At 45.1% G+C, this 18,127-nt stretch overlaps 1 protein-coding gene across 1 annotated transcript; it reads right to left on the bottom strand.

Moving 5' to 3' along the window:
• Positions 1-5,747: 5,747 nt before the first annotated feature.
• LOC131023173 (uncharacterized) lies at positions 5,748-8,365 on the bottom strand. The gene is made up of 2 exons (XM_057952722.1): positions 8,302-8,365; positions 5,748-7,807 (listed from the first exon to the last, which is right to left on the bottom strand). Exon 2 carries the CDS (start codon positions 7,795-7,797, stop codon positions 6,304-6,306), a length of 1,494 nt encoding a protein of 497 aa, XP_057808705.1. The 5' UTR covers positions 7,798-7,807; positions 8,302-8,365; the 3' UTR covers positions 5,748-6,303.
• Between the last annotated feature and the right edge of the window lie 9,762 nt (positions 8,366-18,127).

Here is an 18,127-nt window from a genome sequence, read left to right as displayed (position 1 = left end):
GTGTCTTCTTCCAACCACGCCTGGTCTCCTTGTAAGCTTTTTCATATCCCGCCTTGAACCTGGCAAGGCTCTCACGGCCTTCCTTGGTCGTCCTGGTCAATTCAGAAACCAGGGAGGACTTCTCCACTTCCGATTGGGCCAGCTGGGCCTTCAACTCAGCAATCTCTGCCTCAGCTTTACTCAGACGTTCCACCACCCCAGCGACATCATCATCACGCTTGGCGATGTCCGCCTGTTCCTTCTCTCTCTCTTTCTCTGACATGTCATAGTCGTGGATACACTTAACAGCTCCCCACATCCGAGCCTCCACCTGTAAGAAAACAAAATGGGTTTCGACAGAACAACAAAAAAGGTTAGTAACTTCGTCTTTCTTTCTATGATAAAGGTATAAGAGACAAGGTACCTGAAGAGCCAACTGGCACAGCTGAGTAGCTAAAACCCCCCGGGGCAATTTCTCCACTTTCTCCTGGTCCTTTGAGTGGACGCGAGCTAGCAAGGCATCAATTAGCCCTTGACCCGACAAACTCGAAATCGGCCCAGGAACAACATCCTCCGGTGCATCAGCAGGGGACATCACAGCTTTCCCCTTGCCTTTTCCCCCGGCAGAAGTGGGAACCTTAGAACCACCAGCGGACTTCTTTGCTGGCCCCTTGCCCTTTTCCCCAGCAGAAGGGGGGACCTTCGGACCACAAGCCGACTTCTTTACTGGCTCCGGGGACTTACCGGCCTTCTTCAGGCCCTCCTGCTTCTCCTTCTCACCCATAGAGATCAGAGAGCCCCTTTTCCTTTTCTTCGAAAGCTCTGCAAGGGTGACACCGGGGGCCGAATCGGGTGAAGGAATTTCATCAGTGATATCCACAATCTGGATATCTTCCTCACAAATGCCAGATGCATCACCAGTACTGGGACGGTTACTCCTACGAACAAGGACGCCTGCATCAATCTCCTCTGCATCAGATGGGCGTGAGGCCTCCACATTTCCTTCTGAGATCTCTACTACAGAGGGAATAGCGATCAACTCGACCCCAGTCGGCTGTTCTGATAGGGACGTCCTGGAAACAGCACCCCCCGAGCCATGCTCCCCACTGGGAGTAGGAGCAGTAATATCAGGCAATTTGCCCCCGCACTTGATTCTCCAAGACATGTCTGCACAATCAAAATGCTATACCATTAGCATCAGGGTAACAGAAGTTAACATATTTTTCTAACTCATATTTTTTACCTATTGATTTCTGTGGATATAGGGGAAACAAGCCATTATGAGCCAGAGCCGAATTGTTCTCAGCCAGGTATTTACAGTCTAAAGGCTGAACTTTGTTCATCATATTAAGATGGGCTATAACCCCCAAATCAAAGGTGGAAGGGGCATCGGGAGAGGCTGGTTTATAGGTGGTACGAGGGTTATGCCATTGCAACTCCGAAACGAAATAATCGCGCCAAGAACCCGAAAGAGTACGCACATAACAGTATTGGAACAATAAATTTTTGTCGTGAGAGTTTAGAGAGGAAAGAAAGGTGGTGGGATACTTCTTAAGACTAGCAAAACTGTACAGAGGGCTGTTCTGCATACGAAGCGACTGGGTCTGAAAGAATAACTTGGCAGTATCTCCAACACCATGGAAGCGGCATAGAATGTGAAAAGCGTACAATCTCCGGATGGCAGAGGGAGTAAGCTGGTAAAAGGGAATACGGTAGTAATTGCAAACATCGGCCAAGAAAGGAGGAGGAGGAAGTCTTAAACCAGCATCTATCTGGGCTTTCCAGATAGCCACTGTCTTATGGTCATAGAGCTTTTCCGGAGGGGTCGAGTCTTTGGAAAAGGCGATAAATTGTAAACCTAGGGGGCAACGACACTTGCGTCGCATTTTATCCATCTCCGCGACACTGAGGCGTGATTCAGGAATGCACTTGGGGGGTTGGGGTGTCTTCTTACCCCTTTTCTTAGGCTGAGAAGAACTGGGGACAGTTTGGGAATCATAAGAGGCAGAGGGGGAAGGAAGGCTCTCGAGATCCTGGAGTTGGGGGGAGGAGGATGAAGAAGCTTGGGGGGAGGGGGAAGGCGAATGCGAGAGCTGAGGAGCGGAAGTAGAGGCCATTATCAGAAATACCAATCCTAGGGTTTTCTAACACGCTCAATCAGAGCACCAACAAACTTCAAAACTACTTACACTGATCACAAATAATGGGGAAGAAAAAGGATACGCAAATTACCTAGGGCAGAGAAAAATGGACGGTAAAAACCGGAGCGGAGGTATCGCGGGAAATACGCCGGAACAGGGAGAGAATCGCCGGAATTTGCAGATAGAAGAATTTGAGAAAACTGGAGAAGAAGAATAGTGAAAAATGGGAGTTCGAATCGACTAAGTAAAAATATACGCGGGCAACTACCAACATGCGGGATGAACGACACGTGGCATTCGGAAATAAATCGACGGCTAAAAATCCCTACGGAAAGGCGAAAAGACGCAAAGGCTAAAAAGTAACCTCGGGGTACGGGAAAAAGCACTGTAGATCGGGCAGGCATTTAATGCAGGTGACGTCATCCATGCGAGCGAATCCTCTGACTAGTTGCACTATTCCAGAAGTGAACTAGCCAGACCAGGGGGGAGTGACAAAAACACCAGAGAGCAACTTACAGGACTTACCTGTATTTTCGTAAAATATTAGAGTGTTTATATCTTCATGATTTGCAGGGATCAGGGAAAACCAGCATAGTGCTGATCTTCACAAAACTCTACTGGTTGAACGTGAAGACTACCCGGTTCAACCAGACTAGAGGGGGGAGTGGTTGATGAGGAGTGATATGTGCAGAGTAGAGAAAGGATACAAATCAGAGGAATCATCCTCATCAGAGGAGTCATACTGGTCAGAAGAATCATCCTCGCCAGAGGGATTTCATCCACCAGAGATAACTCATCCACCAGAGGAATGGCTCTTGCCAGAGGAATCGTGTTCGTCAGAGAAGTCGCCCTCGTCAGAGGAGTCACTCTTCGCCAGAGGAATCATCTTTCGCCAGAGGAGTCACCCCCGCCAGAGAAATGCTAGAAGGCGCGGGAAGAAATCCCGTGTAAAAACGAAGTTACTGTTATACCCTCCGACCACGCAAGGAGCATGCGTGGATAATGATTTTACCTTTTTACCCTCAATTGTAATCTATAAATAGACCTCAGCTCATGTATTACCGGCACGCTATCTGATACTTTTGAATATAACAGCTATTTTCCTCTAGTGCAAAGTTTCCGATCATTCACTTCGTTTTCTTCAGTCAATCGCACTAGGTATAGTTTATGATTTCACTTTGTAGTTTTAGGTGTTGGTTTCATAAAAATAAGTAAACACTAGGTATAGTTTATAAGTAAACACTAGGTATAGTCAATCGCACTAGGTATAGTTTATGAAAGGTGCTCTGTTCGCTATTTTATTTACACGCCGCAAGTGTACGGGTGCAATTGAGTATAGCAGTGACAAGGTCGAATCCACAGGGACTAATTGTTATCAATGCCTAATCGTAATCACTTTACTCTATCTGGAAAACCGAATTGTAAAGGTTTGATACTTGAAAACAAATTTAAATTGAAATAAAGGAATACTGAAAAGAAATCAAGCTGTAAGAATCACGTAGTAACAGAAGAAAGAAAGTTTCCCAAGGCAGAGGTTTCAACAGATTCTCCTAACTAACACGTATGATTCAATTAATGAGATAATTCCTAAGGCAATCTCAAAGTTAATTCATACCCACTCCCGTGGCATACAAATCGTTGATTACATGCAAGGCTACCGTCCCCGGATCACACTTCTAACATGTAACTCCTAAAAGTTCCTAGGATTAACGCCTTCACAATTATTAATTCCCTTTAGAATTAAAATAAATGTGTTCTATGTTCTTAGTTCAGGTTATAATTATCATCTCCCGATCTCAAATTAAAACCTATGGTAATGCTAAATTGGTGATCAAGCAATAAAGCAAGCAATTAAAACAAGAACATAGAAAAGAATATAAATCTCAATTAATTAAATCAACAGTCAGAAATTCGAATCATGTTTACTCCCTAAACCCTGGGAAAAGGGATTTAGCCACACATAGACATATGACTAAAAATCACAATCTCAATAAAACTAATAAACATAAAACTATGAAAAACCGTAGAGAAGTCGAGATTCTTCAATCTTGCTCTTGCTCCGTGTCTCACAGCTCTCAGGAAAAGTCAGAATATGATAAAAGATGTCTGGGATAAGCTAAAAGATGGTATTTATGTGCCCTAGGTCGTCTGAGCTCTAAAATACTCCAAAAACGCGCTTTTGGTAAAAAATCGGAAAACTTGGGCTGACTCGGCGCCTCGCGCGGGCATGGTCGCGCGGCCGCATGGCTGGACCGCGCGAGCTCGCGCGGCCTCCTCGCGCGGCCGCACCCCCAGACCGCGTGAGCTCCCCAGACTTCCTGCCTTCCTCGCGCGGGTATGTCGCGCGGCCGCATGGCTGACCCGCGCGAGCTCGCGCGGGCGCCTCGCGCGGCCGCGTGTCTGGACCGCGCGGTCTTCCAGCGACTTCTGCATCTTCGCGCGGCCGTGGCACGCGGCCGCATGCCCGGACCGCGCGACTTCCCGGCGCCGTCCTCGCGCACGGGCGCGTGTCTTCCGACACACGGACGTCCCGACGCCCGTTCTTGCTCATCCGATGCCCGATTCTTGCCCCGTTCATGCCTATGGACTCGTCACTTCGCGTATTCCACTACGCTTCATCCAAAACTTCACAAATCGAGTCCAAAACCTGTAAAAACAACACGAGCACGGACGAGTAGTCTATTCCACACAAATTTAACAAATCAAACCAAAGACACTCAAGAACTTCAATGAAAACGCCCAAATACTATGAATAAACGCGCTAAAGGAGATGAAAAATGCATGTAGAACAACCCCCCAAACTTAAACCATTGTCCGTCCTCGGACAAAAACAAAGATGAACCACAGTTGAATCGACAAGAGCGCAGAGAAAAGTGGATAACCTTGTGGCTTCAGATTTATCAACAAAAACAACTGCATGCATTTGTGTCTCCTATCATCAAGAAATGACACTCATGACAAACTTCAAATTATGGTCTTCAACGACTCGCAATCCTCACCAAAAAGATAAAGAAAATACGAACTCTCAACTCTCAAGTGTATCAATCAGAAAGGACGTGTATACGCTCAGTTCAAGCTAAACATGCACTCATCCATAAGCTTGTCAATCGTCTCACCTCTCCATCACTAAATGTGTGCTCCTATAACCACGATCAAAAAGGTCTTTATTGAAGGTTGTAATGTAGGCTCTTTGGTAAGGTAGGATATGTTTGGCTAAGTGACTCAAAGATGCAAATCAAAGTAACATCATCACCAACCTTATATCATTCTTACTCAATTCTATCCTCCACCTTTCATAAAACCAAATTTTCAATATATAATTCACCACAACACAACAATCATCTCCCATGACAATATGACCTTCTAATGTGTCCTATGTACCCATTTTTCAATTTTTTTTTTCACTCTTTTCTTTTTCTTTTCTTTTCTTTTCTTCTTTTTTTTTTTTTTTTTTTTATTTTTTTATTTTTAAGACTTGTAGGATACTAGGATTTTTCCAATCAAAGACGAAGTTCACAAACCATGATCACACACCTCCACAAACCAACATTCCCATAGCAACAAATTCCAAGTTCCCACCCACGGCTAAACCAAATAAAATGGATAATAAAAGCTCAAATGGGCGAAACTAGGATCATATAGAGTAAAAGGACAAGTATGGGATATATGGGCTAGCAAAGATGGCCTTCTATCATCTCACAGTTATTAAGCACACTATGTGACCTCGAGGGAGAAACCAAGACAAGTTCTAGCGAGAAACAAGCATGCTTGAACAATCACTCAAGAAACAGAAATAAGACTGTGGAAAATAGTGACAGTCAAGGCTCAAAACTCACAGCTTATTTCATTGATTGCGAACACATTAAAGACCATGCTTATCATTTATCAATCATGCCCAATCTCAACAATGTCGACACAAACACATGCAGTTTTACCATTTTAAAACAGAAATCATCATAGGCCAGTTATCCAACCAATTCATACACATCTCATCTCTTCACCAAGGCATCAACACAGAGCAACAGACAAAAACAAGACTCAAAACTACTAAGACAAACTAAAAAAAAAAACAAAACAGTAAAGATAGAGTGCCCACACAGCCACATCCCCCCAAACTTATTCTCCACAAGGAAGAATAAGTTTGAAAAGGAAGTGTAGGGCACGGAGTCGAACTCACCGGGGCTCAAGGGGCTGGCGGGTCCTGAGGATCCTGCGGCGGTCCTGGGAAGGCTCGCTGCCAATCGTTCATCGACCTCATATACGCCGCATGTTGGCGCATATACTCCTCATGTTGCCGTAGTCGGGCAGCGCGCTCAGCTTCAAATTGGGCATCAAAGTAGCCCTGTTGCTGCCTCTGAAACGCAGCGAATTGATTGTCCACGTGGCCGTACATGTTGGTTTGCAGGTTTTGGAAACCTGCATCCATGTGGCCATACATATGCTGCTGCATCGTGGCAAACCCGGCATCCATGTGGCCATAGAGCCGCTGCTCCATGGCATTAAAATCATATCCAACGGGCGGCGGCGGAGGTGCATGATGGTGGGGAAAGTAGGATGAAGTCCCCGCCTCAGACTCTTGGGGCACGTCGCCCCCTGCTTCATAAGCTGCTTCCTCCTCTGCAGCTTCATCTCTTGCCACTGACCGTCTTGCCTGTGTTGCCGGTGGGCGCTGGCGTATGAGGTTGAGGTGCTCCGGGGTGTTCAGCAGCCAGTTTGAATGATCTGCCACATCCAACACGGTGGTCAAGTGTGGGTTTGGCAATGGAAAGTATAGCTTTGGCTTCAAGACCCAATACAAGTTCCGGCCATCCGCGACGTGTCCCGCTGCTTTGAGCACTTTCAAATCCACCAATATGTCTTCAGAAACCGCGGTCTCCGTGATCTCAAGTTCCAAGTCGAGAGCAAGGGCGGTGACAAATCCTCCAATGCCAATGGAGGCGGTCGGGGAGGTGAGCTGACTGTGAAATTGATCTAGCAACTGAGGGGCTAAATCAATCTTGTCACCGGTGAGCATACAGTTCAAATGAAGCAATTCGTCAGAACGTAGGTTGCCCACATTCTCCCGAGCAAAGTAATTGTAGGCCATCACCCGCTGTATGTATCTGAAGACCGGGTTTCTCAATGCTTTGGCCTTTGCACGGCCAGTGACGAAATGCTTGGTGTCCTCAAGAGTCAAATCAGCCATGGCAGCCCATAACTGCTGCGGTTGAAAACCGGCAACACCATATATCCCGCTCCGCGGACTTTCAAGAATGTCATTGAAATTGTTGCAAGTCATCCCGTAATCCTTGTTGAGCAAGCGGAATTGGCACTCCGTGGGAATGGTCCGATCATATTTGATCTTCAAAGTGGAAAGGAACTCAATCGTGAGAATCCGATAAGTGTGCCAGTTCCCTGTGAAAACCTGTCGAAGTCCCGCGCGATCGACCATAGCCCAAACATCATCCTGGATGCCCAACTTCTCCACAGTGGTTGGACAGATGTACTTTGTGGGCTTGACCGGGATGTGGATGAGCTTCTCCCAGTTCTTCAGTGAGACATCATCAGGGAGTTCCACACCGAAGTGAGCCGGTGAGAACTCTGAAACCGGCGGCGCCGCACGGCTGCTTCTTGAGGACGAGCCAGTGGCTTTGCCCTTTCCCTTGGCGGCCCGGGTTGCTTTCCCCTTTGGAGGCATGCTGAGAATACTGCAAAACTCAAACATGCTGCATTAGAAACTATCCCCCAAACTTAATTTACACACACAAGAAGAATAAAATCAAGGCACATCAAGCCACCACCCAACACACCAAATCAATTCAAAGGCCAAACTCATGTGTTTCTTATGCATAGAATATGTAGCATGTGATTAAGAACATAAGCTAGAACAATATAGAGCATAGGAGTAAGGCCAAAGAACATCATCCCCCAGATCATAGCATAGGAACCAAATCCACACCAAGAGCTCAAATTGACCAACAATTAAGTTTACCCATGATAAATAAGTCATTCCTAAGCATGAATTCGTCCAAATATAAGCATAGAATCAAGAGAAATCAAGAGAAAACGAGAAATCCCCAATTAAAGCCCTAGTTTGGAACTAAGAAAATAAATCATGGAATAAAGCAAAACAATCGGTCAAAAGCTAGTAAATCATGCCAAGAATTGAAAAACATAAGTAATTTGGGCAAGAAAAACATACCTTGGATGGATTGGGTGGAAGAAAGTAAGAGAAAAAAAATGAATTGGGGTGTTAGTGTGTGAAAATTAGGTGTTGTGTGTGTAAAATTCGTGAAAAGAGGGAGATAAAGGGTTAAAAACCGGTTCTGGGCGGGTTTTAGCGCGGGTCGCAGCCGGGTCCGGGTCGCGCGGGTGAATCGCGCGGCCGCATGGCTGGACCGCGCGAGCTCGCGCGGCCTCCTCGCGCGCCCGCGCCCTCAGACCGCGTGACCTGCTCCGGAAATCTGCCTTCCTCGCGCGGGCGTGTCGCGCGGCCGCGCCCCCGGACCGCGCGAGCTCGCGCGGCCTCCTCGCGCGGCCGCGCCCCTGGACCGCGTGACCCTTCCAGAGAGTCTGCCTTCCTCGCGCGGGCTGCTCGCGCGGCCGCATGCCTGGGCCGCGCGGTCTGGGCGTCCAACTCCTCGAAAAACATGTTTTTTTTTTTTTTTTTTTTTTTTTTTTTTGGGTTTGTACCTGCAAAAACGCAGCAAACAACAAACACGAACGAAAGCGAAAAGAAACTAACGTACTAAAACAAAAGAAAAACTCACAAACTTTGGGTTGCCTCCCAATAAGCGCTATTTTAACGTCGATAGCTCGACGCTTCATGACTCAACAATCACGAAGATCAATGACGTCCACCGTGTGGACTTGATCCGGGCTATAGTAAGCCTTCACTCGCTGCCCATTCACTCGAAACGGCTCATCTCCTTCTTTGCTCAACTCGATCGTTCCATTAGGAAAAACTTGGGAGATGGTGAACGGTCCCGACCACTTCGACTTCAATTTTCCCGGAAACAGACGAAGACGGGAATTGAATAGAAGGACTTGATCTCCTGCGGCAAACTCTCGCTTGAGGATCATCTTGTCATGAAACCTCTTCGTCCTCTCCTTATAAATGCTAGAGTTTTCAAAGGCTTGATCACGAAACTCTTCCAAAGCACTCAAGTGAAGCATCCTCTCTTTTCCAGCCGAGTGAAAGTCCAAATTCAATTTCTTCACCGCCCAAAAAGCTTTGTGGGCAAACTCCACCGGCAAGTGACACGACTTTCCAAACACCAATTGATATGGAGACATACCTAAAGGAGTTTTGTATGCCGTGCGATACGCCCAAAGAGCGTCATCTAGCAATATCGCCCAATCCTTGCGACCTCCATTCACAGTCTTTTCCAACACTTGCTTAATCTCACGGTTGGCTAGCTCGGTTTGTCCATTCGCTTGAGGATGATATGCCGTAGTGACACGATGCTTTACTCCATTCCTCTTCAACAAGCTCTCCAACCATCGATTGCAGAAATGTGATCCCCCATCACTTACTAAGGCTCGCGGCGCTCCATATCTCGACAAGATGTACTTCTGCAGAAATTTCATCACCACCTTTGAATCATTCTTGGCGGTGGGAATGGCTTCGACCCACCTCGACACATACTCAACGGCCAAAAGGATGTATTGGTTCCCATAGGATGAAGGGAACGGACCCATAAAGTCGATCCCCCACACGTCGAATAGCTCAACTTCCACCACGCTAGTCAAAGGCATCTCATGCCTCTTAGAAATACCACCCATACGTTGGCAACGATCACAACGAGACACGAAAGCGTGGGCATCCTTAAAGATGGAGGGCCAATAGAAACCACTTTGTAAGACTTTGAAGGCGGTTCTATTGGCTCCAAAATGGCCTCCACTTGGTGATGAATGGCATTGAGTGAGGATCGGTCCCCACTCCTCTTCTGGCACACAACGGCGAATCACCATGTCAGCGCATCGTCGGTAGAGAAAAGGTTTCTCCCACATGTAGAACTTCACATCATGATAGAATTTCTTCTTCTTATAAGTGCTCAAATCCTTGGGTGGAGGATATTTGGCTGCCAGGAAATTCACATAGTCGGCATACCATGGCCTAGGCGAGCTCACTTGCAGAATCTGCTCATCCGGGAATGTCTCCTTGATTGGAACTTGAAGTTCCTCTCCTTCTACCGGATTCTCTAGGCGAGAGAGATGATCGGCAACCACATTCTCACAACCACGACGATCCCGAATCTCTATATCGAACTCTTGCAGCAACAGGATCCACCGAATGAGTCGTGGCTTGGCATCCTTTTTATCAAAGAGAAATCGGATGGCTGCGTGATCAGTGTACACAATTGATTTCGTCCCGATCAAGTATGCGCGGAACTTGTCAAAAGCGTAAACAATTGCTAGCATCTCCTTCTCGGTCACCGTGTAGTTCGCCTGAGCTTTATCCAAAGTCCGGCTGGCATAATAGATGACACGAAAAATCTTGTCCCTTTTCTGACCCAACGCAGCTCCAATAGCAATATCACTAGCATCACACATCAACTCGAATGGCTGCGTCCAATCCGGAACAATCAAAACAGGAGCTGTGACCAAGGCTTTCTTCAAAGTCTCAAACGCAGCTGTGCAAGCATCATCAAAACAGAACTTGACATCTTTCTCCAACAGCTGACTCAACGGCTTAGCAACCTTTGAGAAGTCCTTGATGAAGCGGCGGTAGAATCCGGCATGACCCAAAAAACTGCGCACTGCTCTATCATTGGTTGGTGGCGGGAGCTTCTCTATGGCAACAATCTTGGCTCGATCAACCTCCAAACCTGCAGCTGAAACTTTGTGGCCAAGAACAATACCTTCTCGCACCATAAAATGACACTTCTCCCAATTAAGCACCAAGTTAGTTTCCTCACAACGAGCAAGCACAACAGACAAATTCTCTAGACAATGATCAAAAGAACTACCAAACACAGAGAAATCATCCATGAAAACTTCCATCACACTCTCAATCAGATCATGGAAAATAGCCATCATGCATCTTTGGAACGTAGCAGGAGCATTACACAAACCAAAAGACATGCGACGATAAGCAAAAATCCCATATGGGCAAGTAAAAGCAGTCTTGTCTTGGTCTTCCGGGGCAATCATAATTTGATTGTACCCAGAATAACCATCAAGAAAACAGTAATATTCATACCCAGCCAATCTATCAAGCATCTGATCAATAAAGGGGAGGGGAAAGTGGTCTTTCCTAGTAGCAGCATTCAACATGCGATAATCAATGCAGACTCTCCAACCAGTAACCACACGTGTAGCAATCATCTCATCAGACTCACCCTTCACAACAGTCATCCCCCTTTCTTAGACACCACTTGAGTAGGACTTACCCACTCACTATCAGATATAGCATATATAATCCCAGCATCAAGCAGTTTCAACACTTCTTTCCTAACAACTTCTTGCATAATAGGATTTAAACGCCTTTGAGGTTGCGCTCTAGGCCTAGCATCATCATCAAGCAAAATCCTATGCATGCAGACACTTGGGCTAATCCCTTTCAAATCAGAAATCGACCAACCAATAGCAGACTTATGCTTTCTCAACACACGCAACAAAGAATCCAATTCACAAGAAGTAAGATGAGCTGATACAATTACCGGATACGTCTCACCATCACCTAGGAAGGCGTATCTCAAGTGATCCGGCAACGGCTTCAGCTCAAGCTTTGGGGCGGTCCCCTTTTCCTCCTCCATCTTTTTCTTCTCCTCCTCGGTGCGCAGCTCCAGAAATCGTCCTCTCCTAGGTGCAATCTCTGCAACACTCTCCAATGCACTACAACACTCAAATAACTCATCAGAAAACAAATGCATATCAAGAGGAAAATCAAAATCAGTAGAGAAAAATGAATGAGAGATGCAAGCCTCAAGAGGGTCGCCGAGACCCTTCCATGAAGATGGTGTGTCACAGGAATCAACTAGGCTCAACAGCTTGCACTCCTCCATGTCAATATCTTCCTTCTCATCATAAACTTCAAAGCTCGATATATGGAGAAGGTGTGGCTCTCATCATTCACTCTCAAAGTGAGCTCCCCATTAGCCACATCTATCAAGGCTCTTCCTGTGGCCAAGAACGGTCTCCCTAGGATCAACGGGATGGTCTTATCCTCCTCAAAATCCAGCACCACAAAGTCAGCTGGGAATATGAACTCATTGACCTTCACCAACACGTCTTCCACTATCCCCCGTGGATACGTCACCGACCTATCTGCCATCTGCAACGCGATCGACGTCGGCTTCATCTCTCCAATAGCCAACCGCTGGAAAATAGATAAGGGCATGAGATTAATGCTTGCCCCCAAATCGCATAGCGCCTTCCCAAACTGCTGGCCTCCAATGATGCAGGAAATAGTGAAGCTGCCAGGATCTTTAAGCTTGGCTGGGAGCTTCTTCTGCAAGATCGCACTGCACTCCTCATTGAGATTTACCGTCTCAAACTCTCCCAGCCGCTTCTTTCTCGAGATGATGTCCTTCAAGAATTTTGCATATTGTGGCATCTCCTGCAACGCCTCCACCAATGGAAGATTGATGTGCAACTTCTTGAAGATCTCTAGAAACTTGGAGAACTGCTGTTTCACCTTCTCCTTCTGATGTCGCTGAGGGAACGGCAAAGTCACTGTTGCTGGCGAAGTAGTCTTCTGCTTTTCATTCTTCTTTTTGCCAGAAACCTCAACGGTGACCTCCTCAGCTTCTTTCTCATCAACCGGCGACACGATCTCGTCCTCAGGCATCTTGGGTCCCTCATAAGTAGTCCCACTCCTCAAATTGATTGCCTTGCAATGCTCCTTGGGATTAACAGTTGTATTGCTCGGAAACTGACCTTGTTGGTGTAGATTTGTAAAAGCATTGGCCAGTTGACCCAATTGGGTCTCGAACATCTTCATCTGGGTCCCCACAGCTGCAGCATTGGACTCCAACTTTTCCATCCTCTCGTCGGACTTGGCCACGAACTTCATTAGCAACTCCTCAAGATTTCGGCTTCTTCTCTTCGTTTATCACTCCGTTGGTAACCGAGAAGCCTGGTGGAGGTTGAATTGCATTATTGGGATTCCCATATGACAAATTCGGGTGTGAGCGGCCTCCTTGCTGATATTGTTGTCCCTCTATTGTATCCACTCTGCTGTCCACGCTGGAAATTCCCGAAGTTCCTCCCATGAATGAAGTTGGCATCTTCTATGCCTGTCGGATCCTCCACAGCTGGTTCAGGTTTTCCCATAGACATTGCTGAAATTTGTGAACTCAGCTCTGCCAGCTGAGTCGAGATCACTGCCAAAGGATCTGAGCTAGATGCTGCAGCAACTTTCTTCAGCTGCACCCTCTCGGACGGCCATTGGTAGCTGGTAGCTGCCATACTTTCTATGATCTCCATCGCGTCCGCGCTTCCCTTCTTGAGTATGGAGCCTCCAGCTGCTGTGTCCATGAACATCCTCGTGCGCTCTCCACAAGCATTGTAGAACATGACGACTAGAGTCCCTTCATCAAAGCCAGTGGGACGGGCACTTCCTCAATTTCTCTTGATATCGTTCCCATGTTTCTGCTAAGTGATTCTCCTTCAGAATTGCTGAAACTGAACGATGTCCATCTTCAACTTCAAAGTGAGACCAGGAGGGTGAAACTTTCGCAGAAACAGGTGTGCCAAATCTTCCCATGCTGGATTGGCATCCCAATTGCAGAGTATGGTACCATGACTTGGCCTTGTCCCGTAGTGAAAAGGGAAATAGACGAAGGCGAATGATATCATCTGCTACGCCGTTCATCTTTATAGTACTGCATAACTCCAGAAACTGTCTCAAATGCACATTCGGATCTTCTATGGCACTACCTCCATATTGGTTCTGTTGTACCATGGTAATCAGCCCAGTCCTTAGCTCGAAAGTTGCTCGCAGTTGACTCTGGGCGGCTTCTTGGTACTGGTATAGTGGAGTAAATGCCTCATCAATAGGCGGCTGTTTTTGCTCAGCAGCATTTTTTCTGAGCATCCAACACCGCTGCAACTTGCTCTCTCAATGCACGGACTTCTTCCGCAGTGGCCATCGTCTTGAGTGTGGCTTTAGTTTTCTGGCGGAGTGAAGCTTCAAGTTCCGGATCAAAATCTACTAGAGGTAAATTTTTAGATCTTGTGTTCATAAACCACCTAAACAAGCCACCAGTTTCAAATTAGAACCACAAGAAAGAAGTAAAAAAAAAACTTAAATAAATAACAGAAATAAAAGTCCAGAGTAGTATCAAACAATTAACGGAATAGTACTGATAAGAATCAGTCCCCGGCAACGGCGCCAAAACTTGTTCGCTATTTTATTTACACGCCGCAAGTGTACGGGTGCAATTGAGTATAGCAGTGACAAGGTCGAATCCACAGGGACTAATTGTTATCAATGCCTAATCGTAATCACTTTACTCTATCTGGAAAACCGAATTGTAAAGGTTGATACTTGAAAACAAATTTAAATTGAAATAAAGGAATACTGAAAAGAAATCAAGCTGTAAGAATCACGTAGTAACAGAAGAAAGAAGTTTCCCAAGGCAGAGGTTTCAACAGATTCTCCTAACTAACACGTATGATTCAATTAATGAGATAATTCCTAAGGCAATCTCAAAGTTAATTCTATACCCACTCCCGTGGCATACAAACCGTTGATTACATGCAAGGCTACCGTCCCCGGATCACACTTCTAACATGTAACTCCTAAAAGTTCCTAGGATTAACGCCCTCACAATTATTAATTCCCTTTAGAATTAAAATAAATGTGTTCTATGTTCTATGTTCAGGTTATAATTATCATCTCCCGATCTCAAATTAAAACCTATGGTAATGCTAAATTGGTGATCAAGCAATAAAGCAAGCAATTAAATCAAGAACATAGAAAAGGAATATAAATCTCAATTAATTAAATCAACAGTCAGAAATTCGAATCATGTTTACTCCCTAAACCCTGGGAAAAGGGATTTAGCCACACATAGACATATGACTAAAAATCACAATCTCAATAAAACTAATAAACATAAAACTATGAAAAACCGTAGAGAAGTTCGAGATTCTTCAGTCTTGCTCTTGCTCCGTGTCTCACAGCTCTCAGGGAAAATCAGAATATGATAAAGGATGTCTGGGATAAGCTAAAAGATGGTATTTATATGCCCTAGGTCGTCTAACTCGAAATACTCCAAAAATCGCGTTTTAGGTGAAAAAGCGGAAAAGATGGGCTGACTCGGGCGCCTCGCGCGGGATGGTCGCGCGGCCGCATGGCTGGGCCGCGCGAGCTCGCGCGTGTTCTCCTAGCGCGGCCGCGCGCCTGGCCCGCGCGGTCTTCCAGCGGGTTCTGCATCCTCGCGCGGCCGTGGCATGCGGCCGCATGCCCGAATCCGCGCGACTTCCCGGCGCCCGTCCTCGTGCACGGCCCGCGTGTCCTCCGACACACGGACTTCCCGGTGCCCGTTCTTGCTCATCCGATGCCTGATTCTCGCCCCGTTTGTGCCTATGGACTCGTCACTTCGCGTATTCCACTACGCTTCATCCAAAACTTCACAAATTGAGTCCAAAACCTGTAAAAACAACACGAACACGGACGAGTAGTCTATTCCACACAAATTTAACAATTCAAACCAAAGACTCTCAAGAACTCAATTAAAACGCCCAAAAACTATGAATAAACGCGACAAAGGAGATGAAAAATGCATGTAGAACACAAGTAGACAACAAATAGTATTCACAGAGGATGGGTTCCAAAGAATAGGATTGTTGAATGAAGAAGAAAGTAAGGAATTACTTGGTGAGAAGGTGTTTGGTGAAGAGGGTTTTCCTCCTCAACTTGAGAAACTGGGAGAGAAGATTGCGTGGAAATGTGAAGGTCTTCCTCTTATGATTGTCACGGTTGCAGAGCTCTTATCAAAAGCCGACAAGACCCCAGAATACTGGACTAAAGTAGCCAAACAACATAGTTCAGTCTTCGCGGAAGCATATAATCAAATATCAGAGGTACTTTTCCCAAGCTATGACTACTTACCCCAACATTTAAAAATGTTTTTTCTCTATATGGGAGCTTTCCCTCCATATCTTGATATTCGTCCAGTCCTGATCAATAGTCTATTGAGTACTGAGGAGTTTCTTGAACCAAGTGGAGAAGAAAGTTTTGAAGAATTCTCCAATAAATGCTTGAAAAGGCTTTCTATTTGGTATCATCTTGTTCTCAACACATCAGATTCTTGGTTTTCAAGTAAAAGGTATCGCGTGCATTCTTGCTGGCAATACTTGTGTCAAGAACAAGCTAGTAAGATCAAGTTTCTACATGTCTTACAAAGTTCTGATGATGTTATAAAATATCAGCGCCGGTTGTGCGCCCATTGCAACACTTTATTCTGCTTCAAACAAGTGTATGATTCGATAAAAAGTGATTGTGCATCCACTGTCCGTTCTCTCCTTTGTTTTGGTCCTTATCACCAATATCCAGTGCCAATACATGCCATGTGTTTCAAGTTGCTTAGGGTATTACATGCTGTTGATGTTCGATTTTACCATATCCCAATTGAAATTTTGAAACCAGTTTGTCTACAATACCTTGCTCTAACTTGCAACGGGGAGCTCCCTGCTTCCATATCCAATCTTTTTCACCTTATTGCAAGACATACGAACATTAAAAAGCGTGGAGTTCAGTCATATATGCCTGTGCAAATTTGGGACATGCAAGAGCTAGAGCATCTTGAGATATGGGGAAGCGACCTACCAGCCCCTAACTCTGATGCTACCTTGAAAAAACTCATCACACTTTTTGGTGTAAGTGCAAACAGTTGTACAACAGAAGTTCTCAAAAGAATTCCTAATTTAAAGGTATTAGGAATTGAAGTGGAGTTGAAACCTTATGATGATGATGTTGATGAAACTAACCCATTGAGTTACTTGGGTTATATCTCACAACTCCAGAATTTGGACAGACTTGGATATCGCGTTAGGAATCCTTCATATCAGTTTAATGCTACCTATTTGATTCCTCTTTCAATGTTCCCATCAAGTCTTGAAATGTTACATTTGAGTGGATTGTGGTATCCTTGGAAGTACATAAATGACATTGGTTCATTGCTGCCAAATCTCAAAAGTCTCATATTAGAATGCTATGCATTTCGAGGCCCAGAGTGGGAAATAGAATCAAGGGGATTCTTGAAACTTACTAGACTTCTAATTGAAGACACCGATTTGGTGCAATGGAGACCTCAACGTGGAAGTTTTCCGGAGCTTCGAAGCCTAAGCATGAAGCATTGCTACAAATTACAACAACTCAATTGGCCGTATGATCACTCTTGGATCACAGAAATTGAATTAATTGACTGCAGTCCTTTAGCTGTTGCTTGTGCCAATCAATTAAAAGACAAGTTTTCCTTTAAACGTATCGTTGATTCTTCTTTTTGATCTCAAGTGATTCTGCAACTTGCCAAACAAGTTAGTCTTACTACTTTGCAATATCATGTCTTATGTTTCTGTTATAGTCACAATGTTTCAGTCAAATGAGAGAGCTGAATTGTTGTAGATTCTGGCAATGTACTAATCAATCTCTGGCTTCATATTTCAAATTTATGAGATCTCTTAATAGAAGCTCATCAATTTGTTGAGTATATATTTGAATGAGATTATTTATAATACTCTTGTTGTTGCTATCTTCTTTCTGTTATTTTTATTTTCTTCAATTAATATGGTTGAGTTTTCTGATAGTTGGAATACTTTCCATAGTTGGAATAGCTAATGAAATTACACGAGACAGTACCTATGAACTAACATCGACCAATTGGGCTTCTTCATATAATAAACAAAATTAAGGCCCAATACAAAAATTAAGGCTCAACTCCATTTATCTTTTGAATTCTGCTTAACTATTAAAAGGCTTCAAATTCAACTCAATTTATTTGAGGACCACTTGAAGATGTACATGCAAAAATTAATACATCACAGTCCATCTTAGATGGTATATTAATAATAAC

The sequence above is a fragment of the Salvia miltiorrhiza genome, chromosome 1, assembly GCF_028751815.1.
Source record: "Salvia miltiorrhiza cultivar Shanhuang (shh) chromosome 1, IMPLAD_Smil_shh, whole genome shotgun sequence".
NCBI lineage: Eukaryota > Viridiplantae > Streptophyta > Magnoliopsida > Lamiales > Lamiaceae > Salvia > Salvia miltiorrhiza.
The sequence above is the reverse complement of the archived record's forward strand: the minus strand, read 5'-3'. Positions and strand labels throughout refer to the sequence as shown.

Excerpts from the sequence above, each read along its gene's own strand:
- LOC131023173 (XM_057952722.1), bottom strand. The coding sequence starts at position 7,797 with ATGCCTCCAAAGGGGAAAGCAACCCGGGCCGCCAAGGGAAAGGGCAAA.